The 24,345-nt window shown below is 41.1% G+C and overlaps 1 protein-coding gene across 1 annotated transcript in view; it reads right to left on the bottom strand.

Annotated features, from left to right (window-relative positions):
• The window catches only part of LOC126474609 (5-hydroxytryptamine receptor-like), a 191,516-nt gene that overhangs the window by 153,952 nt on the left and 13,219 nt on the right, over positions 1-24,345 (bottom strand). Inside the window, exon 2 of the mRNA XM_050102086.1 lies at positions 14,624-14,867. Coding sequence (XP_049958043.1) covers positions 14,624-14,867 — 244 coding nt within the window. The remainder of the gene's footprint in view (positions 1-14,623; positions 14,868-24,345) is intronic.

Genomic DNA, 24,345 nt, shown 5'->3' with positions numbered 1-24,345 from the left:
TAACTGGTTGGCGCCTGGAGCTCAGGTATATTTACAAGTGTCTTTTACTGGTCTTGATCCACAAACTTAAAATGAATTTCTGTATTTGTAATTATTGCTTGTCCTTTTCAGGCGTTAGCTAAATTGTGTTTCAGATGAACGACTTGCATGTTTAAAATTGCTTGTTCTGTTTATTCAGTTACGAATGCGTTAACCAAGCATGTCATTTTCTATCTGTAAGTCAATTTTGTCACTGTTCAGTTTGTCTACAGTCTAGTACTCGAGATACTTAACATTGAAAGCTTTTTATTGTAACCGCATTACTATAATCCCATGAAATTTCCCTTAACGTAAATTGGCTTCTGCCGTTTGGTCTTCAACAATTGATTCCTGTTATTCTACTGTTAAATGTGGTATTATAATAACATGACAATTGCATTAGTGTAAATCGGCTGCTGCCGTCTAATGTGTAACTAGTAATTACTATAACATGTTGTTCAGAGAATTATTCAATCATAGTTTGTTGCTTTTATTGTTTGTGTCTGTTTCAGAACTATTGTCTCAAGGACAAATTTGTGCCTGTTTAGATATCTGGTAACCACTCATTTAACAACATTTTTTGTTATTATTTTTATTTGAATTAATGTTTATGTGAATTAAAGTTTGTGTGCAATAAAAGGAGAAAGACGTTCTTCACCCTCCCCCTCCCCAAAGATCCAGTCCTTTCATTTAGTCCTTCATGGGTGTTTTAGAAGGCTCCTATGTATCCCCTTATCAGAAATTGTTCAATTTTACCTAGAAAACAATGATTTTAAACCTTCATTACAACTGTAAAATAAATATTTTTTTTTATATTTGCCTGTCTTAAGCACTTCTCTTGATTTTTTGTGAGCGATATGCCCCAGAAGTTTCTAAAATACTTCTAAAACACTTTATAAGGCGTCAAAATCTTCTAGTTTATTTCCTTGTTCTCCACTCTTGAGTGGCTCATTGTGCTATTTTTATTTATATATATTAGGATTAGTTGAACTGTTCTGATATTTTTGTCTCGTTGATAACTTCATAGATATTTTTGGTGGATACAGTCATATGACGACAAAATTTCTGATCATTAAGATAATCATATAACAAATGAAAGATGTAGATAGTGCAAACTTTTTCTATATCTTAGGTGTTATGAGTCTACAATGAATATAACACCAAATATTTTGGATGTTGCAAGTTGCAGGTATCTCATTTAAAATTTTGTTATTGGAACATAAAACTTCAAGCTATTGTTTATACAGAGAAAAATACTAATTAGTAATACCAAGCGAGTCCTATAAATATGTCTGGTAAAAGTGAAACATGGGCTGTTACGTGCTAAGATATGTGTCATTGGTTGGTTTGGGGTTAGGGGACGAAACAGCGATGTCAGCAGTCCCTGTATGTGTGGGAACACCACAAGGGGTGTGCAATGTGATTACCACTGATTCTCACACATCATTTTATTCTGCTCCTGAAACGATCACGAATTCTGCCGAACACATATGGGTATCATCACTCATTAAAAATTTGTTCAATGTCAATAAAATCTTTATTAACAGTACTATTTTCTTGAAAAAAAAATGTGTGGCACGTCTCGACTCAGCGGACATTTTCTGAGCTATCGTGGAGTCTTCAATTTGATAACAGAAGGAAGCGTGATGCGTGCGAACTGTAGAGGGACCCTGAGACGTGAATACAGGTAACATTTTCAAAATGGTGGTAGGTTGCGGCAGTTATACCGAGGTGAAGAGGCCTGAACAGCACGGAGACAATCAGATCAGTCTTAGGACTGAAGACCACAACATAGTTAAAAATAAAGTATATGTCAAATTAAGATAAGAATAAATACATTACGAAAACGTGTTTTATAAGGTTTTTATAGCATGTGGTTTTACAGTGAAACCACTAGTAAAGAGGGGAACGTTCACCTTTCTTCTTGCAAAACAGCTTTCATTATTAATCTTGCAGGTTCCAAACGACACATGTCTAGCACAACCATGTGGTTTGAGGGGGATGTCTCACTGTGCTGTCCAATGTAAATCTTGATGTTTGTTTATAAGGCATACACGTAGGTTCATTTCATATACCCACATCATTTGCTATTGTTGACATCACTGACAGCTGCCACATCAAGAAAATGCAGCATTATTCGATGTCTCCATTACGCATTCATTGCAACTTTAGAAAGTCACTTACTTCTGATGACTTGGTAAATCCTTCCAACAGTTGATACACAATGTCACTGTACATAAATACATACATATGTACATAAATCCTTGTTCCATAGATCATGAGTACGATATTACGTTATGATGTGGAATGTGTCACTTTAACGTTAGTTTTCTTTACTCAAAATAATTAATTTTTTTTAGTTAATACTTCACATCTAAGAATTAATCTATTGAGTAGAAGGAGTTGTCATTCAGAAATTCTTTTAATTTCCTTTTAAATGTTGGTTTTCTATCTGTCAGACTTTTAATATTATTTGGCAAATGACCAAAGATTTTTGTGGCAGCATAATTCACCCCTTTCTGTGACAAAGTGAGATTTAATCCAGAATAGTGAAGATCATCCTTTCTTCTAGTGTTGTAGCTATTCACTTCACTGTTATTTTTTGACTGGGGTGGGCTATTAATGACAAATTTCATAAGTCTATATGTGTATTGCGAAGGTACTGTGAATATTCCAAGTTGCTTAAATAAATATCTGAAAGATGATCTTGGGTGGGCCCTAGCTATTATTCTGATTACACGCTTTTGTGCAATGAATACTTTCTCTCTTAGTGACGAATTTCCCCAAAATATGATGCCATATGAAAGCAGTGAATGAAAACTGGTATAATAGGTTGATTTACTGACATGTCTATCACCAATATTTGCAATAGCCCGAACAGCATAAGTAGCTGAACCTAACCATTCCAGCAGATCATCGATGTGTTTCTTCCAATTCAATTTCTCATCAATACACACACCTGGAAATTTTGGGTATTCTGCCTTGCAATAGACTTCTCCTCATAGTCTATATTTGTCAAAGATGTTATGCCATTTACTGTACAGAATTGTATAAACTGTGTTTTCTCAAAATTTAGTGAGCGTCCATTTGCAGAGAACCACTTAATAATTTTCTGAAAGACACTATTTGCAATTTCCTCAGCTGATTCTTGTTTTTTGGATGTGATTACTACACTTGTATCGTCAGCAAAAAGAACTAGCTTTGCATCTTCATGACTATAGAGTGTCAAGTCGTTAATATACATTGAGACCAATAAGGAACCCAAGACTGAACCCCTGTGGGACACCATTCTTGATATCTCCCCATTTAGAGGAGTCGGCTAGTTTTTGCAGAGTATCTATATTGTTAATTTCAACCTGCATTCTTGCAGTTAAGTATGAATTAAACCATTTGTGCACTGTCCCACTCATACAATACTTAAGCTTATCTAGAAGAATTTTGTGATTCACACAACGAAAAGCCTTTGAGAGATCACAAAATATTTCAGTGGGTGATGTTCGGTTATTCAATGCATTTGATATTTCATCAGTGAAAGCATACATAACTTTTTCTGTTGAAAAGTCGTTCTGAAAACCAAATTGACACTTTGTTAGTACTTCATTTTTACAAATATGTGACGATACTCTTGAATACATTACTTTTTCATCAATTCTGGATGAAGCTAAGTGAGACTGGGCGGTAGTTGTTAGCATCAGATCTATCCCCTTTTTGGTGCAATGGTTTAACAATAGCGTATTTCAGTCTGTCTGGAAGAATGCCCTGTTTCAGTGAGTTACTACATACGTGGGTGAGAACCCTACTTATTTGTTGGAACAAGCTTTTAGTACTCAGTTGGAAATGCCATAAATTCCATGTGAGCTTTTACTTTTGAGTGAATTTATTATTTTCCTAATTTCTGTAGGTGAGGTGGGTTGAATTTCAATTTTATGAAATAGTACTGTTGAGATCAGTAGCCCATAGATTCCATGATTCTGTTTCTGAGAAGAGATGACTTGACTTACTCATCAGTGCTTAGAATGACACCACACAAGATTGTGAATTGCGGAACATACACTGCCGGAAGAAAAATTAGTGCACCCCTTCGGAGGTTTCCAATTCACTCAAGATTTGTTACTGCAACATCGCATATGGAGTATATGAAATGATTACATTTACAGCTCAATAGTACTTGCGGTTCTGAGGTATCAGGCATCGACCCATGCTGAAACACCCATATTAGTGCGTAGTGTACCCTGCACGCCCGACTATGCAGGTTCTGACCCTGGCATGCAGTCGATCGTACAGATGACGAATGCTGTCCTGCGGTACGTTATGCCTCGCCTGTTCTGATTGTTCACATAGTTCTGTAGGAGTTGTTGGTTGGCGAGTCACAGGATTCTCTTCCCGTCTCCGACATGTCCCACACGTGCTCAATTGGAGACAAGTCTGGAGATCGTGTTGTTTAAGGAAATTTCTGCACATTTTGTAGAGCACACGGCCAGTGTATGGACGAGCATTACCCTGCTGGGACAACACGTCATCTTGCTGTTGTAAGAACTGCAAAAGAACAGGTGTAACAATATTCTGCACATTCCGAGAGCTAGTTAACAACGCCTTCAGAAACACCAAAGGTGAACGGGAGCAGTAGCTTATCGCACGTGAGACCATAAGGCAAGGGATTGGGCCAGTGTGTCTCGAATAAATGCGCTCTACAAAACAGCACTCACCAGCACTACGTCACACGCGCACACGAACATCACTTCCGTGCAGGCAGAATCTACTTTCATCACTGAAGATCGTGGTCGGCCATTCCACCTTCCAGGTGACCTCTGACGGTGTCAGTCGAGCTTCGCAGGTCGATGCTGTGGTGTGAGTGGAAGAAGGTCTAGAGGTGTGCATGCCTGTAGTCCCACTGCTGATAACCGCTTCGCAACAGTTTGTGTTCACACGTCTGGGATCACAAGTCCTCTTATACGTGCTTTGGTAGCTGTATGATCTGCCGCTGCTCCCCCTACAATACGAGAGTCCCAGTGGTCATCTGCACTGCGTGGACGTCCAGAAACTCGCTTATGTGTATGATAATGTGTCCACTGGTATCAGCACCGTTTCACAGCTGGCGCAGCACGTCCAAACTGTGTCGCAGTTCTCTGAAAGAACCATCGGACCAATCGGATGGCCACATTCTGACTCCTTTCAAGCTCGCTTGTTTGGCTGTAGGAAGCACGAGAGAGCCTCCTTGGCATGGTTGCCTGCTTGCTTCACACGTTTACACCACAATGAGCCTACTGTCAGTGATCATTCCCCATTCAAGGTTAGACACAGATGGCGCACTGGTAGCTATGCCACTACGCTGTCTGTTGGCGGACGACGTTGAAACCGTTGTCAGTACATTTGCTATCACCTAACTGGCATATCCCGTCATTGGATTAAAGTCGACGACGTCTTTCCGGATGTACTAATTTTTTTCCGGCAGGATCTGAGCCGTGGTAAAAATTGCTGTGTTGAAGAGTGCGCCGCAGCGCGTAGTGTGAAACAGTCGTCCTCCGTTTCTGGCGGTGGCGCCGCTGTGCCAATCCCAGCTTTGGTGTCTTCCTGTGGTGGGAAAGGGGAAAGGTTGCCTGTTCACGTGTATTTAAGGGGCGCTATGAGCTCGCCAATCAGTCAGTCTGGGTCAGCCTCTCGTCTCCAGCGTGCTAGTCTGTCTCTCGTTAGGCAGTTAGTGTCTATCTGTCGTTCGGAGTGCTAGTATGTTTGTCGTTCGGATCAAACTTTAAAGCCGGCAAAATGAGAGTCTTTCCACTCCGCCAGTAAGAGAAATCAGCGAGTTGACGCCCGGTCGGGGCATCTGAGTCTGCGCGTTAGGCCGCCAGTCTGCTCGAGTTTGCTCAGGCAATGGTCATTGGCGGTTGATCGATCGGTTGGTCGGTTGCGCACTGAGACACAAGATGACTTGTCCGTCTTGAGCGTCGGCGCATGCGAGGTCGCCACGTGAGTCCAGTGGGCGGCGTACAGCGACGTATAGCGAGAGGTAGTGACTTCGCGGTCGACACGAGAGCAACGGGAGTCAACCACGACATCACTGGCCGCTGCGAGCTGCGATGCCGTGAGACGGGAGATCTCCAGGCCTTCCTGCGTCCGTTGAAGCGGCTGGCAGCGGACGGTTCGGGAGAGCGAATTGGGGGTGCTGCGCCAGGTCTTCTCGAGAAATCGCAGTTTATTAGAAGTTAAGTGATTGGTGATATGTTGTTTGATTTACTCTTGTTAATTCTACTTGTTTTCTTGGTGAGGTCACCAGCCGTTTTGCTTTGGGGTCGTCCTTCTTCTCCGTTTGCCCACCTGCGGGAAGGTGTTTGTTTATAAATTGGGTGGTCTGTTTTTCCCTTGTGGGGTAGGGGCGGGTTAGAGCAACCTGCGGTTCGGGTTGTTCGGTAACGACCCTATCAATCTGCCGTACGTTAGTAGCTGCCTCTGTCATGTTTGTCGGATTTGGTGTGTTAACGAATTTATTGCTTGGAGTGTAACGGCCTAATACCTGAAATATGTTTTGATCTTTGGAAACTTTGATATTATTGCCTATGGTCTTGAGAGGCAGTATCTGTGTACTGTAGAGCATCTTAACTATCGTTTGGCCCACGTGGTAGAATTTTATATAAGATTGCATTTCATGGGCTTTTATTTAAATGATCATTTTAGTATATACAGTTGCTACCCTTTCACTGTAAGACTTTTCTTAGAAGTTAATATCAGGTTGCACCTTCGGTGGCAAGGTTAATACTTCAATTGTTGGTGTTTTGTACCATTTCCATCCCTCCTACGGGGGGTGCATAGTTTGTGTGCTTGTGTAAATTGTTAAAACTCTTAGTTTAAAGTAATCTGGTGTGTTGCAGATTTGCATCAGTGTAGTCTTTCAGAGGCTGTTGTGAGCGGTCGTAACTACGGCCGTGTCAAAATGGAGCTGCAAGGTTCTCTGCCTGAAAGCACGTACAATTAAAACTTGTTTCTTTCTGCCTCTGAATAAATTGTAAGTTTGATATTTAGAGGGTGCTTTCTGATTATAAATTTAAATCTGTTTCTTTTAAAAAATGCTTTTAGGCACTATTAAAGTGAATAAAATTCCCATTTGTTAAAAGGAATTTGGTTATGATTTCATCAGTTACTCCCTGGCAACTACTTCCAAGCTTACGCAGTGTGATCAAATGTGTTAATGTTCTTGATGAATCTCTAGTAAATAAAATAAATTCTTATGAATATTCTTTGAAAATAAATCACGGTTCAGTATAGAACGTAATTTTATTGACACATAATGACTTACTATCGAAAAAAAACTGATACCCTCCGGACCGTTTCATCACAAACAAGGCGCGACTTGCATACAGTGAAGCTCGTAAGAAGTATCAGCTACAGTGCTAATCTTAAGGTCGGGAAAACGTCCTTCATTGGTCATTAGATGCCAGCAAACATCATGACTCGACTATCTACTCATTGGTAAACTGAATTAAGTTGTTTCACACATTAACCACTACTAAACACACGGAAAAACGTTTGTTTAGATACTGTCGTAAGAGGAGTAGAAAATGACATAGTGAGGCCCCCTCGCTTATGTCGTAAGTTCAGTTTCCAACAACGACGTCACAGTCAGAAAACTAAGAAAAAGACCTTTTGAAGTGGTCTTCTCTCTTCTTACATATACAGAATCACCTAAAATATTAGATTTCCAACCTTGGTCAAGTACAAACCATTTCAAGCATATTAAAATATTCCGTACTTAACATAGATTTAGCTAACTGAGAGCATAGTGTACAAGTCTTGTTATGTTGTTGCTTCGAATCTTGTTGAAAGTGACGGTTTTTCTTTATTTTACTTAAATTCAGTATTTATTAACGAATGGAAATGCTAATCAACAAATATTGAATAATACTTTTTTCAATAAAAAATACATCTTTCTGATATTAATCAGGGAGTAGTATTTCATCTTGCCACAGTTTTCCGACTTTCGCCTGTAAGTTGGTCTGTGATACAAATGTGATATGTTTTGCTACCCACTTTTAGGGTTCAGTACCTGAATTGACAAAATCGAATTCGTATAGGATCACTTTGTTTTCCATCCGCCTGTCTGTCTGTTAAAAATCTTTTTTCTCGGAAATGGTAAAAGTATAAAGTTGAAAGTTATTTCACGTAGTCTGATCTACGTTCCCTTGGCTGGGTAAAAAATTGAAGCGTCTAAGTAACTGCAATCGAAATAAACGGCCATTTATGTCACATATTTTGATACTCGCAAACTCAATCATCAAAACGTATAGGGTACTTCCCGTTGACCTACAATCATAAAATCTGGTGAGAAGCAAGGCTTCAAAGTACAGCTAAAGGAAAAAGAATTCGAAAAATGATAATATGTTAAAAAAGGAAAAAAGAAATTATTGTCATTTGGTATCTGACTGCCTGTTCGTTCGTCCGTCTGCTGAGATACCTTTTTCTCAAGAACGGGTAGCCGTATCAAGCTGAAATTTATGTCATGTATAATGGTCCCTTAGCGTTGCAAAAAATTTAAGCTTAGACGTCAACGCAATCAAAAATACAGCTATTTATGTCACATAATTTGATGCTTGCAAACTCACTTATAAAAACCTATATGGTACTTACCGTTGACATAGAATAATGAAATTTGGTTAGATACAAGGTTACACGGTACAAGTAAATAAATAAATCTGAAAACAGTGAATGTGTAGTTATATCATACGAAAAAAATATTTTTTCGCTTGTTATCTGCCTGCCTGTCTCTGTCTGTTATGACCCCTTTTTCTGAGGAATGGTTAGACACATCAAGTTGAAATTTATGTCACATGCTAAAGCCTACTTTTCCTAGACGATACAAACATTTAAACTTCTACGTCAATGCTATCAAAAGCTACGGTCATTTAGGTCGCGTATTTTGATATCTTTCCACTATTGACATCGATAAAAGGAAAAATCGTCTATATTCTTGATTACTGGTGTGGATGAACTATCTATAGAGGGAACTAAGTTTGTTACAGAACCTTCAGTGCATCAGGCCTACTTGAACTTACCCGGATTTTTAAGTAATGGCACTCAGTTTGTGTGTACTGCAGTCTTTCTACTGAGGCTCCAAAAATTGATACGGAAAATTCATGTTTCTCCAAAAGTGAAAAAATGTTTCAATGTTCAAAATGGTCATGAACATGGACACAGATTTTCGATTGAAATTTAAAATGAGAAAATATGGTCACTACTGTATTTAATAGTCCACCTGTTACATTATTATTCTACCACATACCAATTCACAGTTTTTGAATTTAAATCAAGTAGAAGTATTGTAAAAGAAACAGACACAAATTAAACACAATTTGAAATCAGGCTATTGAAAACTAATGGAAGACACCATTTTAAAGACAGGTAAAAATTATAAGACGTTGGAAAACTCAGTTTATTTGCAAATATCAAATGTCTTATGAGAAGACATTCATCTGTTTCGAGGTTCAGTATGGTGCACAACCGACGATATAGAATTAATTTCCACACTTTACATAAATAGCTAAAAAAATATGTAGTGATACTTGCGTTCCGAGTTCATAAAGCCCGTATCGTTCTCCTAGAGGTTTACTTCGCAGGTATACATCTGGCAGCGGCCTTTTCGCTTTGGCCAGCGTCTTAAGTGGAAGCCATCGGGGAGTCGTGAAGAGAGTCTGCAGGGGGAACTTGTGGACAGCCGGTTCGCGAGCGGCACAGATAGGGTAGCGCGGGCTGCCGGTGGAACGGCCGCGTGTGTGAAGTACCATTAGGAGGAGCGTCCAGGGCAAGGGTGTGCCCGGACGGCAGTGGTGACTTCGGAGCGGCTAGCGGCTATTGCAGCGTTTCACGGGAGCGGCGCGCTGTACGGCGGAACTTGGTTTCGACGGGGCAAAGTGTGTCGTCTTACGGAATTGCTTGCAGCATTGAGTCTGTGCGAGGTGCCCTGCCGACCACTACCCTTCTCGGTGAGCCGCTTTATTCGAATGTTACTGTTCGGAAGTTGTTCTTCGTGTTTCACCATTAGTGGTTAAACTTCGCTACCCGGAGTGGACTGTGTTCCTACACCACGTCGGCGTAGTTGTTATTTGATATGACTTTCTTGTGTCCTCTTTCTTAGCCCCCTCCAGCACCTCACGTTCCACGAATCTTCCAACTTGTTAATTGGTTGTAACTTCTGTCCCCGACCTGAGGGGTGGGGGTCTACATAATAAATTGGTCACTTTTTAGTGTGGGTCAGTGCGAGCTTACTATTGTTTTAAGGTCTGAAAAACTGTTATCTCCTTTTAAGGACTGCTTTGACAGGCGCACTATTTTCAATTGTATACATTTATTTAAGGTTGTAAGACTCCCCTGACAGTTGCGTAAGCTTGAAAAATTGTTTTTAAATTCAGTTTTAGAGACACTTCAAGATAAATTTTTTTCTATTTCAATCCACCCTTCAAAGGTGATTGAGAGAAATTTGATTTCGGAAAGGATTCATTCGTATCATAAACACGACTTGCGATAGTAACTGCTGTTAGCTGACATGAACGTCAGCATAGTTGGCTTACTACAATGGAGAGCCAAAGAAACTAGTACACTTGCCTAATATGGCGTAGGGCCCCCGCGATTACTCATAAGTGCCGCAACACGACGTGGCATGGACTCGACTAATCTCTGAACTAGTGATGAAGGGAATTAACATCACGAAACGTCCAGGATTATCTGTAACTCAGTAAGAGTACGAGGGGATGCACATCCCTTCTGAACAACGTTGCAAGACATCCCAGACATGCTCAATAATGTTCATGTCTGGAGAGTTTGGTGACCAGCGTAAGTGTTTAAACTCAAAAGAGTGTTCCTCGAGCCACTCTGCAGCAATTCTGGAGGTGTGGGGTGTCGCATGTCCTGCTGAAATTGCCCGCGTCCGTCGGAATGGACGATGCACATGAATGGATTTGCACGCTAAACATTTTCCAAACAGTAGTTTTCGATAGGCGGATGCCATGCCACGGAGGTTCTGGCTACAGGACTGTGGACTTCGGTTATCAGTAGCATTGTCGTTGCAGTGAGCGTTATGAGAGAAGCTACTGAGAGAGAGACGAGTGTTGCCCATGCTACTGAGCAGCCTGAAATAGCTTGCAGAGCACACAGAGAAAGACATAGAGGATGATGAATTTTGGCATATAATTCGGTAAAAATTATCTGGACAAGTGATCACTACGAGGTATAGTTGTTGTTGCATTGCTCGCTTGCTCGTAATTGTGATGTGTTTGAAAAACGGTAAGTTTTAGTGGAATTTTTTCTTTATTGGTTTCCTTGAGTTAGTTCATTCTTCAGACGAGACCAAGTATAGTAATCAGTCACATCGCTTGCACTCAGAGATTATAGATTTTATTACTCCTTTACCATCTCTAATAATTAATCACTTGGCAGTGTAAAATTTGTCATAAAAAATAAATTTTGTAAAGCTGATTATAATAGTCAGACGACACAGGTTGTTGAAGTTTAGCTTTCCTTCAGACGAAATAATTTCATATTTTTTTATAATATGCGTCGCCGCATTACACTTTGCGGAACACTGTGGCTAAAACTAAGACCTGATCTCCTTAGAATAGTTGCACGTTCTTATGTTTAACTTACGAAAGGCTTTTCTCTTATCTAACTTGCTTGCTCCTACGCTGCATGTTCTATATGCATAACTTCGAGCAGTACTAAGTGTTCGTTGCCACAGGTAAGCGACACAAATTTGCTAGAGCCATTTACAGTGCAGTTAAAACAGTTGCTTTTCAAAATTCGTTACCAGGTCAGTTTAAGCGAAGTTCAGTTCAGATTTAATTTAGTATGGTAACAGTTTTATTTCCACCGTATAGTGTTATAATCTTGTGTGCATCATTTTGTGTTTGGAGATATACTCAGTCGCATTGTGTACGTAAATTCACAGGGGACTTTTATGGAAACATTTTGGTGATTTATTCATTCAAAATTTGATTATTAATTTTGTGTAGTATTTTTATTCTGTTAACTTTGTCAACTGCAATTGCAAGTCACGTATTGTGTGACGTCACACTTTGTAGCACCCCACTGTACTGCACAGTAGAATTTCACAGAACAGCTTATTTAATGTAAAATTCTGTTTTCTAATCATTTTGGCAAAGTTAATTAAAAATATATTTCCACAGTTTAATAATTCCAGTTCGAAAGAAAGCAGGTGCGGACAGGTGTGAATATTACCGAACGATCAGTGATAAGTCGTGGCTGCAAAATACTAGCACGAAATCTTTACAGAAGAATGGAAAAACTGGTAGAAGCTGACCTCGAGGACGATCAGTTTTAATTTCCGAGAAATGTAGGAACACGCGAGGCAATAACGACCCTGCGACGTCTCTTAGAAGATATGTTAAGGAGAGGCAAACCTCCGTTTATAGGATTTGTAGACTCAGAGAAAGCTTTTGACAATGTTAACTGGATTACTCTGTTTGGAATTCTGATGGTAGCAGGGGTAAAATACAGGGAGTAAATGGCTATTTACAGTTCTTACAGAAACCAGACGGCTGTTATAAGAGTTGGGTACATGAAAGGGAAGAAGTGGTTGTGAAGGGACTGAGACAGGGTCGTCGACTGTCCGCAATGTTACTGAATCTGCACAGTGAACAAGCAGTAAAAGAAACCGAGGAAATTTTTGGAGTAGGAATTAACGTCCAGATAGAAGAAATTAAAACTTTTAGGTTCGCCGATGACATTGTAATTATATCAGAGACGGCTAAGAACTTGGAAGGCCACTTGAACGGAATGGGCAGTGTCTTGAAAGGAGGCTACAAGATGAATATCAACAAAAGCAAAACAAGGATAGTGGAGTGTAGTCAATTTAAATCATGTGATTCTGAGGGAATCAGATTAGAATACAAGACACTTAAGGTAGCAGAAAACGTTTGCTATTTGGATAGCAAAATGACTGATGCTAGCAAGAAGAAAAGAAGATGTAAAATGTAGACTGGCAATGACAAGAAAAGCATTTCTGAAGAAGAGAAATTTGTTAACATTTAATATAGGTGTAAGATTCCGGAAATCTTTTCTGAAAGTATTTATATGGAGTGTTTCGATGTATGGAAGTGAAACATGGGTGATAAACAGTTAAGACAAGGAGAGAAAAGGAGCTTTTGAAATGTGTTGGTTAGATGAGTAGATACATAACTAATGAGAAGGTACTGAGAAAGTTGGGGCGGAAAGAAATTTGTGGCGCAGCCTTACTGGAAGAAGGGGTCGGTTGATAGGACACTTTCTAAGACATCAAGGGATTACCAGTTTAGTACTGGAGGGAAGTGTGGGGGTAAAAATCGTAGAGGAAGACCAAGAGATGAATACACTAAGCAGATTCAGAAATACGAGGGTGAGTCGAATGAAAACCTTAAATATTTTTTAAATATTATTTATTGTGCAGAAGTGGTACAACATAATCTTCCCCACACTCAATGCAAGTCTTCCAGCGCTTACAAGGTGCATAAATTCCATTAACAAAATTCTTTTGGTAGCCCGCGCAACCACTCATGCACCATGACTAATCTGTAAACATGCTGCAATGTCATTCAGTGTCACTCGGCGGTTTTTCTTCACTATGGCTTCTACTGCTGCAATGTTCTGTGGAGTCACAACTCGTTGTGCCTGGACGAGGAGCATCTTCCACTGAAGTCACACCATTTGCGAACTTCCTACTCCATTCGTAGACTTGCTGCTGTGACAAACATGCAGCACCGTACTGAACCTTCATTCGTCTATGAATTTCAATAGGTTTCACACCTTCACTACGCAAAAACCGAAAACAGAACGCTTTTCTTCCCTGGTGCAAGTCGCAAGTGGGACGGCCATCTTTATACTGATACTGTGATGGTATGTGTGCACCTGCACTATGCTGCGACCTACAGGCCATTCTGCACGCTGTTTGTAGCACGCTTACCAATCTACAGGATAACGGCGCTAAATTTCGATTTGTTATGACAAATTTAAGGTTTTCATTTGACGCACCCTTGTATGTAGGTTGCAGCAGTTACTCGGAGATGAAGGGGCTTGCACAGGATAGAGCAGCGTGGAGAGCTGTATCAAACCAGTCTTCGGACTGAAGACCCCCAACAACAAACAACGACAGCTCAATTCTGAGCGATTTATGTTGTAATTACACGACTAGCGTTGTTCAGGATGACAACACAAATACGCGAGTTCTAAGAATAGTACTCCAAATTATTCTAGTTTCAGTTCATAAGATTAAACACAGACAAGTTACAGAATTCATAATATCCCAATATGAGCATAGAAAGAAAAAAAATGAAAACAATAAGAAATGAGCAATAATCACGGACAGAAAATCATCTTGCACCATTGAGTACTGGCTGTTTTCTGCACAAGCGAAATGGCCTCTATCTCAAGTATTTTTTCCAAACCTATGTTTATAGGAATTTTACTTTTCTGGTTTTGATCCCTACTTTTTCCTGTAAAAATATAGCACACACTCTTTTAAATATGCAGCATAAAAGTGGTCAGTTAAGGAACCTGCCCCGGTCTGGATAGATGGCTGGGAGCCTACACTACTGTCCAGCGGTGTCGGTGCAGCGCGGCTGTGACGTACCTGTCGAGCGCGATGGCGACCAGGTGCAGGATGGAGGCGGTGCAGCAGAGCACGTCGGAGGCGGTCCACATGTCGCAGAGCTCGGGGCCCAGCGTCCACTGGCTGCTCACCTCGTAGACGGCGCCCAGCGGCATCACGAGGCAGGCCACCAGCAGGTCGGCCACGGCCAGCGACAGGATCAGGTAGTTGGCTACGTTCTGCAGGTGGCGCTCCAGCAGGATCGCCGCGATCACGAACACGTTGCCTGCGGGCACACGCACGAACGCTCGCGGTCAGCGCACACCACTCTAGTGAGCAGATCCATTATTTATTTTAAACTTCCTGGCAGATTTAAACTGTGTGCCGGACCGAGACTCGAACTCGGGACCTTTGCCTTTCGCGGGCAAGTGCTCTACCAACTGAGCTACCCAAGCACGACTCACGCCCCGTCCTCACAGCATTACTTCTGCCACTATCTCGTCTCATGCCTTTCAAACTTTACAGAAGCTCTCCTGCGAACCATGCAGAACTAGCACTCCTGAAAGAAAGGATATTACGGAGACATGGCTTAGCCACAGCCTGGGGGATTTTTCCAGAATGATATTTTCACTCTGCAGCGGAGTGTGCGCTGATTTGAAACTTCCTGGCAGATTAAAACTGTGTGCCGGACCGAGACTGTAACTCGAAAAGGCAAAGGTCCCGAGTTCGAGTCTCGGTCTGGCACACAGATTTAATCTGCCAGGAAGTTTCATATCAGCGCTCACTCCGCTGCAGAGCGAAAATCTCATTCTGGCATTATTTATTTCTTTGCTGTCAGTTCTCTGGTTTGCTACCCAGAAACAAAAGCAAACTACACTACTGCTACTACTACAGCGGTCAAAATAAATGTTGCTTATCACAGAAACTTTAACATTGGACGTTATGGCTCAGAAGTACGTTACGATAACAGTAAGTTGGTTTGTTTTTAAGGTAATTCTAGCGGAAACAGTCCATTTTATAGCGTGAGGGGTGCAGTCTATAGCAACTGTGTCACCTGTAAACATTGTACTACCGGTGCCGTGTGTCATTAACAGAATTGTGTTGCTACCGAATCGTTCGGACAACAATAACATACAATCGTATCAGCGTTCCAAATGGAGCAGGGGAAGAGACAGGTGGACGTCGCAGCGAATTTCACTGTGAGTCAGTGTGATGTCTCTAGAATTTGGAAAAAGTTTCTAGATACAGGGCGCAAACATATCTGGGTATAACAGCAGACAGAAGCAGTCAACACAATGCTGCACGTCTATGGCAGTTGTTCCGAAAAGCTACGTGAGTGCGGGTGCTAACACAAACGATACGAAATAGGCTCCATGAGCAGGTATTACGTGCCGTAAGACATCTCAAGGGTCCTGCTCTAAATAATGTACGGAGAGGTGCGAATACACTTTTTATAGGCTAGGCAGCAGTGTGACACAACTCTCTTTCTTGATCCGATACGTTATCAGTCTAAAACCCGACTATACTGATTTTCGGTTGTGGAGGCAACGAGGACAACCTTTACATCTTAGCTGTGCCGTAGATCACCATCCTTAGCAAAACGATTCAGTCACGCCTGGAGATGGAATCATGTTCGTTTGGAGGACACCCCTTGCGACAGTAGATGGGAGGATGACTCGTATGAAGAATCAACATCCTTTCACGCACTGTGGCTCTATTTGGTGAGCATAGTGGATAGGGATGGACGAAATGCACGCCCCCATCGACTCAATCCTGTGAGCCAGAATTAGTCGAATGGAATGGCATCCACATTCTTCGGATATCAAGTGCACTGATAGTCGATGGACAATGTTAATACGAGCGGTTTGCAGTCGTCCTCTTCCACCAGAAACATTATAGGATAGTATACCCGCCGCTGTGGAGGAATGGGAAACATTGCCCAAGCTTCTCTGAACAGTTTGCTAAGGAGTATGGCTAACCGCACTGGAAAGTGCCTTTTCGTTGATAAATGATGTGTTGTGCAAGATGACAGTTGAATCTTTTGTAAGGTTTTCTTTTTGTTTTTTGTTTGTGTTTATCAAGTGAAAATGTGTTTGTCTTCTTTATTTTTGTTTGCTTATGACTGTACTTGACATAACAAAATCATTATTGTGTCCTGTTATGTCCAGTATCAAGAATAAGGAATATGCAACATTTATTTTGAGCACCGTATTCAGGCTGTCGTAGGAGGAAGGGTCAGTATTTAAAGATCTGTCAGGAACTACTATTTGAACCGAAAAACTACTTACGGACGTAAGCTTTGATTCGAATGGCTTTGGAGATAGAAAGCATTGTTATTTATTTTATGTATTATTCAATAAACTGTCATGTTGGCACATGTACAACAATTACTAAAAATTAGAATAATTTTTTTACAATGTGTCTGTTGAAATGCGTTTTTAAGAACACATTCACCTCTAAGTACCATTATCCATGTCCTTTACAGCTGTTGTAGAATTCAGAATAAATAAATAAATAAATATCCCACGGTCAACGTCAATGCATTTGTGAACTCTTGGGAGAACGTGTTGTGATATTGCTGCTACGTGACTAAAGGGCATTGGGCCGTGGTCCAAAGTATAACTATCTGCCTAAAGTTTTGTATTCCACTAATGGAGGGATCATTAAAGGCTATAATGACTCAGAAAGCTGTTACAGACCCAATATAGTTCAACAAACTTATATGTCTCTTTTTTCTCTTTTTTTATGTACGCAACACTGCAGAAACTCGCGGAGTTGTACAGACGTATGCTGTGAGGAGCTCGTCGTGCGGAAGGGTTGGCGCTGTTTGTCTTATTTAACACCAACACCTGCAACTGTCTTATTCCAATTCTACTCTTTTCTGTTGAAATTGTTTTTGCGCTTTTGAATTTCTATGGCCTCTCTGTACATCCTAGCGTAGTAATTATTAGATCTTGCTAAGACCACAGTAGCAGAGCAACAAATTTGTGGTTTCCTAGTCCTACGCCCGCCTATTGCCTCACAAGAAGTTTATAAAATCCAATCCACTTACGGGCAAGCGTTCATACAAATTAAAAAAAGAAGAATTAACTCCCGCTTAGAACGACATAAGAGCAATTTGCCTCTGGGCAGGACTGTTAAATCAGCAGTAACAAATCACACAATGTGGCCAGAGGACCACCCAATTTGTTTCTCTGACACACTGTTTTTATTAAGCCATAGAATTCGAAAGCAAAAATAATTTCAGCATAAAAAAATAAGATTGGAGATTAGGCAGATTATGGGCCCTAATGCTAAATAAAACAGAGACCCAACTCCTCTCCACCACACATACGTGTGCCGACTCTCCGATCTTAAGCATTGGTCTGATGACGTCACGAACCGACGGTTGGGACGATATGTATAAACAATTCGGCTTGCTGAGCTTGTTTGAGAAGTTAAAACCTCTGCTGAAGCCTTTAGCAGTCGAAGACGAAAGGTTAGGCAGGGAATACTGCCTTGGAACACGGCCCTATGCCCGTAAGTCAACTATCGTCAGTATCGCCGATATCAGCCGTGAAGGTCTGATTTGCCAACCATATGTTGCTTGTGTGACTGCATCTATACTTTCCCTAACTAGCCAATAAACAAATGTGAATTAAATGTGTTGTATCTCCGTACCCATTAGTAATAGAGCACATGTCCATGTGAAGTTTCTTTTTTCAAATGAGCGTACTTGTCATATCCATAGATACTGACAATTCCTCCTGGGGCTCCCCGTGAGAGCAAAAGAAAAAAATTTAATTATATAACGAAATAAATTATAACTATAAGAGGTTATTATCTTATAAAGGTCTCAAAGTAACCTAATTCTAAATGAAATCTATCATTTGATCTAAGTAGCAGTCGGCAGTGGCCTATGTTAATTTTACGGAAGCATGATCATGTTGAAGGATATATGTATGTATGTATCCTAGATCCTTTATCATTTAGCTACAAAATAGCAGGTCAGCAACTGGAAGCAGTTAATACCATAAATTATCTGGGAGTACGCATTAGGAGTGATTTAAAATGGAATGATCATATAATGTTGATCGTCGGTAATGCAGATGCCAGACTGAGATTCATTGGAAGAATCCTAAGGAAATGCAATCCAAAAACAAAGGAAGTAGGTTACAGTACGCTTGTTCACCCACTGCTTGAATACTGCTCAGCAGTGTGGGATCCGTACCAGATAGGGTTGATAGAAGATATAGAGAAGATCCAACGGAGAGCAGAGCGCTTCGTTACAGGATCATTTAGTAATCGCGAAAGCGTTACGGAGATGATAGATAAACTCCAGTGGAAGACTCTGCAGGAGAGACGCTCAGTAGCTCGGTACGGGCTTTTGTCAAAGTTTCGAGAACATACCTTCACCGAAGAGTCAAGCACTACATTGCTCCCTCCTACGTATATCTCGCGAAGAGACCATGAGGATAAAATCAGAGAGATTAGAGCCCACACAGAGGCATACCGACAATCCTTCTTTCCACGAACAATACGAGACTGGAATAGAAGGGAGAACCGATAGAGGTACTCAAGGTACCCTCCGCCACACACCGTCAGGTGGCTTGCGGGGTATGGATGTAGATAGATAGATAGATACGCAACGGCTGTTCTTTATTTCCGTTTTATTATTTTGCATACCACCCCATTTAGGCTGTGTAACCAGTCTCAAGTAAAATACCTAACCCGTTAACTACAAATGTTTTGCGTTACAGTCATTTCCATCAGTAGTCCATGTGAAAGGGGACTGTCTTGTTAGCCATTTCGATTTTCATGAAGTTTTGGTCACAAATGGGACTTAACTTGAGGATTTGAAAAATGTACTCCTGCTCCGTAGTATCGATATAACCACATTCTTTGTAAGAATGTTCTCCCAGGCAGTGTGTGTTAGACACTCTTTCTGTATTTGGTTTGAAATGGATGGAAGCTGACCTTCCATAAAGTGGAGGCAGCATTATTTAAACAGAATTTTTTAATAACACATTCTGAGGAAAATTTTTGTGGAAATGAGAAGATATAAATGCAAGAATGACAAAAGGGAATTTTTTTAAAGGTAATCCAGTCATTTTATATTCGTAATAGTGTAGTTTCATGTTGTTAGAACACTGTATGGCTAAGGTTTACTATAGAAATTTGATAATGAAGCACATGGATTTGTCTTATAATTGAAGCAAGTGTCAAGTAAAGTAATTGTACACAGGAAAGTTATTAAGATATATTTTGCTAAGTTGTCTAGTTGTCAGAACTCTGTGAAAGGATGTGTTGTTGTTATGGATTAATGAAACATAGTTACACCTAGAGTCTTTCTTCTCATTTGTTAGACGTAAATTTAGTTCCTCATTTTTCATTCTTCACCTTTATGATTGTGTTTCTACACTTGCACTGCACATCGCGAGTTGTGTGCTGCAGAAGCATTTTATGAAAAGTGATAAGATACCGCTTTTCATTGCACATCGCAAGTACAGTAAAGCAAATCTTATTTTTTACAGTTTCATCTTTATCTGAATTGGAACAGGTTACAGAACTGACGAGCGTTCCGTGTGCACAGGTAGGCCTATAATTTAGTTATCAACGACGTTCAAGTCCACAGTGATCGTCGGAATGTATCTGCGAAATTATCATATTAGTTCTGGGGCTTAATACCAGTAGATCTCAGTAAGGTGGTATCTTGTGTGTTTCCAAACAGTTTTATAAGAAAGTCAGATGCGTTAAATTTTATGCACATTTGGTGTGTAGCTAGAATAACAGTTCTGGTACTATGATTGTCCGTAAGAATAGATATTAAGCTAAAAAATATTCAGGGCAACATTTAAATCTGAGTCCTTTCTTTTACAATCAAATCTCATGTTTAAATTTCATTGAAAATAGATTACTTTCTCGCAGGCGAATTGGTTCAAAAATGGCTGTGAGCACTATGGGACTTAACATCTATGGTCATCAGTCCCCTAGAACTTAGAACTACTTAAACCTAACTAACCTAAGGACATCACACAACACCAAGTCATCACGAGGCAAAAAAAATCCCTGACCCCTCCGGAAATCGAACCCGGGAAACCGGGCGCGGGAAGCGAGAACGCTACAGCACGACCACGAGCTATGGACACAGGCGAATTACGTACTGTCTAGTCTGGATTTCGCAGCGTGTGGCGTGAGCTTCAAATACTTACGTTCAAAATTTCATTTTAACACTCTCCTATTGCCCTGCACTGCAATTTACACATTTTGATACCAAAGTAAGTTTTAAACATTTCTCAGATACCAACCAGACGCTTACAAACACGAACTTCAACACATACAAATACGATTTTAGAAGTTTTACGTTAAACATTCACATGGTTGACTGGGATTGAAAGGTTTAGCCATGATATCCGTTACAGTACAACCAGAAACAGGCAGTTAAGCCATTTCACGCCCGGCCAACCACAGACGGCTCACAAGAATGGAAAGCTTTAACTATGATATCCGGCACAGTACAGTCAGAAACAGGCAGTTAAGCCATTTCAGGCCTTGCCAACCTCAGATTGCTAATGAAAATGACTGTAATCCAAAACATATGCAGTTAACGGCTTAAATTTTTCTTGAGAACGATTAGATAGCTGAAATGGCGCATACTCAAAATAATAAAATGGAAATAAATGACAGTCCTTGCAGAAAACGAATTTCGTTCAAGATATTTATCACGGCTGTGCACCCAGTTACAACTAAATTATTTGATCAAGATTCCATCCATTAGGAATGTGGAATGCACTCAACGACTGTGATATGAATTTCAAAATAGTGGAGCACAGCAATCAGGCGTCCTTTCCTTTCAAGCTTTAATGAAGCAAATCTAGATTTCGGCTAGTAACTAGCCATTATCAATGCAGTATTCCAGAGTTTTAATACGTGTCTTAGAACGTCAGTCCCCTGTTGTTCGGGCTCATGCCACAGTTCATTCAAGACTACTGTATAATGATGGTAGGCTTTGCGGAGAACACAACGGGTGGCACACACTCACGTAAGGAAACCTTCTATTCACCCATAACCGCAGTGATAAAACCATTTGTTGTGGCTGCTGTGGGCTATCGAGCAATAGTATTGTTGCTTTTGACGTCAGCATCGGAGCTTTCTACTCCACGCACACTTCGTAATCATATTGTGTATACTAGTGACCGTGGTTCTGGTATCGTGGATGGTAAACTGTATTATCTGTAGAAATGAGAACTTTTTGAAGATTTACTTCCAGAAAAAAGCATAAGAATTAAGTCGACCCTTGCCCTCGGGCATTTCAGAAGTTCAAATATCCAAGTTTCCTTTTCGACTATGTTACATTTCATAACTAATGCCGGCCGAAGTGGCCGTGCGGTTAAAGGCGCTGCAGTCTGGAACAGCAAGACCGCTACGGTCGCAGGTTCGAATCCTGCCTCGGGCATGGATGTTTGTGATGTCCTTAGGTTGGTTAGGTTTAACTAGTTCTAAGTTCTAGGGGACTAATGACCTCAGCAGTTGAGTCCCATAGTGCTCAGAGCCATCAGAGCCATAACTAATAACTCAATTGTTAACCAAACGGCACCGTTTGGAGTCTAAGGTCGACACTAAGCCGATGTCTGGAAACATTGTCGAATGCGACCTTTGCGACTACAAGTAACTTGAGTTTCGATCAGTATAGACTTGAAAAACCAGAATAGTCGAGAACGAAATTCAAAATCATGTTCTATAGCCAGGAAGCAAGGTAACAGCGGTGACACCGAATTGTCTTTTCTTTATTTTCATTTCATCTACCAGTTCGATCTGGGCGGAGAGTGCACTGCCGGCAGTACAACATTCTGCACTTCAGCCAATAGCTATCAAGGCGAAACAAATATGATTACAAGTTCAAACAGCTACAAATGTATATCAAATATGTAAAATTAGTTTCCTATACTATGTAAAAACATTAAACTGTGTGCTTTGTTCTGTAAATGAAAATCAGAAAACTTAAAGGTAATCATTAAAATAAGAATACATATTTAAAACACATTGCAAAACTGTCACGGGTTATTTCTCTTGAAATTAATGTGATTGTGTCGGACGATAAGATATTTTCAAAAGAATCGGTCACTGTAGTCTCTAGCTCGACTGAAAAGCCGTTGCTTCCATTTTGAAATGTGTGGATTGCGACGGATCAGCTGCTGGAGTAAGCAAGTGGTACACGTCACTCCGCAACTTGGGGTGCTGTGAATGACTAGAGGGAGATGGTGTGTCCCTTTCACACCGGTGACGCTGGTGCCTGATGCGGTATGCTGTTTTATGCAGGGCCCATTCCGCTAAAAGGTCTGCGCGGGCCGCACGTAGCGCGGAGCTGGTGCGCTGTGAGGGTTGCCTGCACGTCAGGCGCACTTACACACCACTCGGGCTCGGCTGGGGTCAGGCTGAAGAAGGGCGGCATCCGTATTTCTCGCCCTGCCACGCCTCTTCGCGAGCGCTGCCTGGGATGCACGCAAACGGCCAGCTGCTGCGCGTGTGTGTTTCGCTCGTTATACGTCTTCCTCTTCACGGAGAAGTTGCAGCTGCGCTTGAAATACGTGCTCAGCACGTGCGTAATACTTCGGAGTCGACTACCAGCTACCGGGCGCATGACCAACACATTGTTAACTGTCTCCGTATGATATGTGCTCTTTCTTTCTGAGCTACGAAAAACGAATTTGTTCTTCGTCATTGTGTTACATGTAGCAACACAGACTAAACTAAGAAACAAATTAAGATACTGAAGCGGCCGTCTTAAAAGCATCACTACCGTCGCAACCAGCTTCTGTAAATAAATGGATACGTAACTGATAACCGCTACAAACAGTTAGAATTATTCCTCTGAAAGATGGGTCTTTGCCAGATTGTTTGTTCTAATGTGAAATGGAGATATACGGAATTACCAAAGCACATGCAGAATTTTGCTCGTCACAGTTGCCTCGATGTTCTACAGCTGCAGATTGGAGAGAACTATGATCTGTTTTCTTTCATTCTGGGGTTTCAAAAGCTGTGAGACCTACCATCACATACAACAACACACACTAAACTAGAAACAAATTTAAATACCAAAGTGATGGTCTTAAAAGTACACTACGTGATCAAAAGTATACGCACACCCAAAAAAACATACGTTTTTCGTACTAGGTGCATTGTGCTGCCGCTTACTGCCAGGTATTCCATATCATAATGGCTCTAAGCACTATGGGACTTAACATCTGAGGTCATCAGTCCCCTAGACTTAGAACTACTTAAAACTAACTAATCTAAGGACACATCCATGCCCGAGGCAGGATTCGAACCTGCGACCGTAGCAGCAGTGCGGTTCCAGACTGAAGCGCCTAGAACCGCTCGGCCACAGCGGCCTGCTATTCCATATCAGCGACCTCAGTAGTCATTAAACATCGTGAGAGAGCAGAATGCGGCACTCCGCGGAACTCTTGGACTTCGAACGTGGTCAGGTAATTGGGTGTTACTTGTTTCATACGTCTGTAAGTGAGATTTCCACACTCCTTATCAGCCGTAGGTCCACTATTTCCGGTGTGATAGTGTAGTGAAAACGTGAAGGGACACGCACAGCACAGAAGCGTACATGCCGACCTCGTCTGTTGATTGACAGAGACCACTGACAGTTGAAGAGGGTCCTAATGTGTAATAGCAGTCATCGATCCAGACCATCAGTCAAGAATTCCAAACTGCATCAGTTTCCACTTCAAGTACTACGGCAGTTAGGCGGGAGGAGAGAAAACTTGGAATTT

The sequence above is a fragment of the Schistocerca serialis genome, chromosome 4, assembly GCF_023864345.2.
Source record: "Schistocerca serialis cubense isolate TAMUIC-IGC-003099 chromosome 4, iqSchSeri2.2, whole genome shotgun sequence".
Classification (NCBI taxonomy): domain Eukaryota; kingdom Metazoa; phylum Arthropoda; class Insecta; order Orthoptera; family Acrididae; genus Schistocerca; species Schistocerca serialis.
The sequence above is the reverse complement of the archived record's forward strand: the minus strand, read 5'-3'. Positions and strand labels throughout refer to the sequence as shown.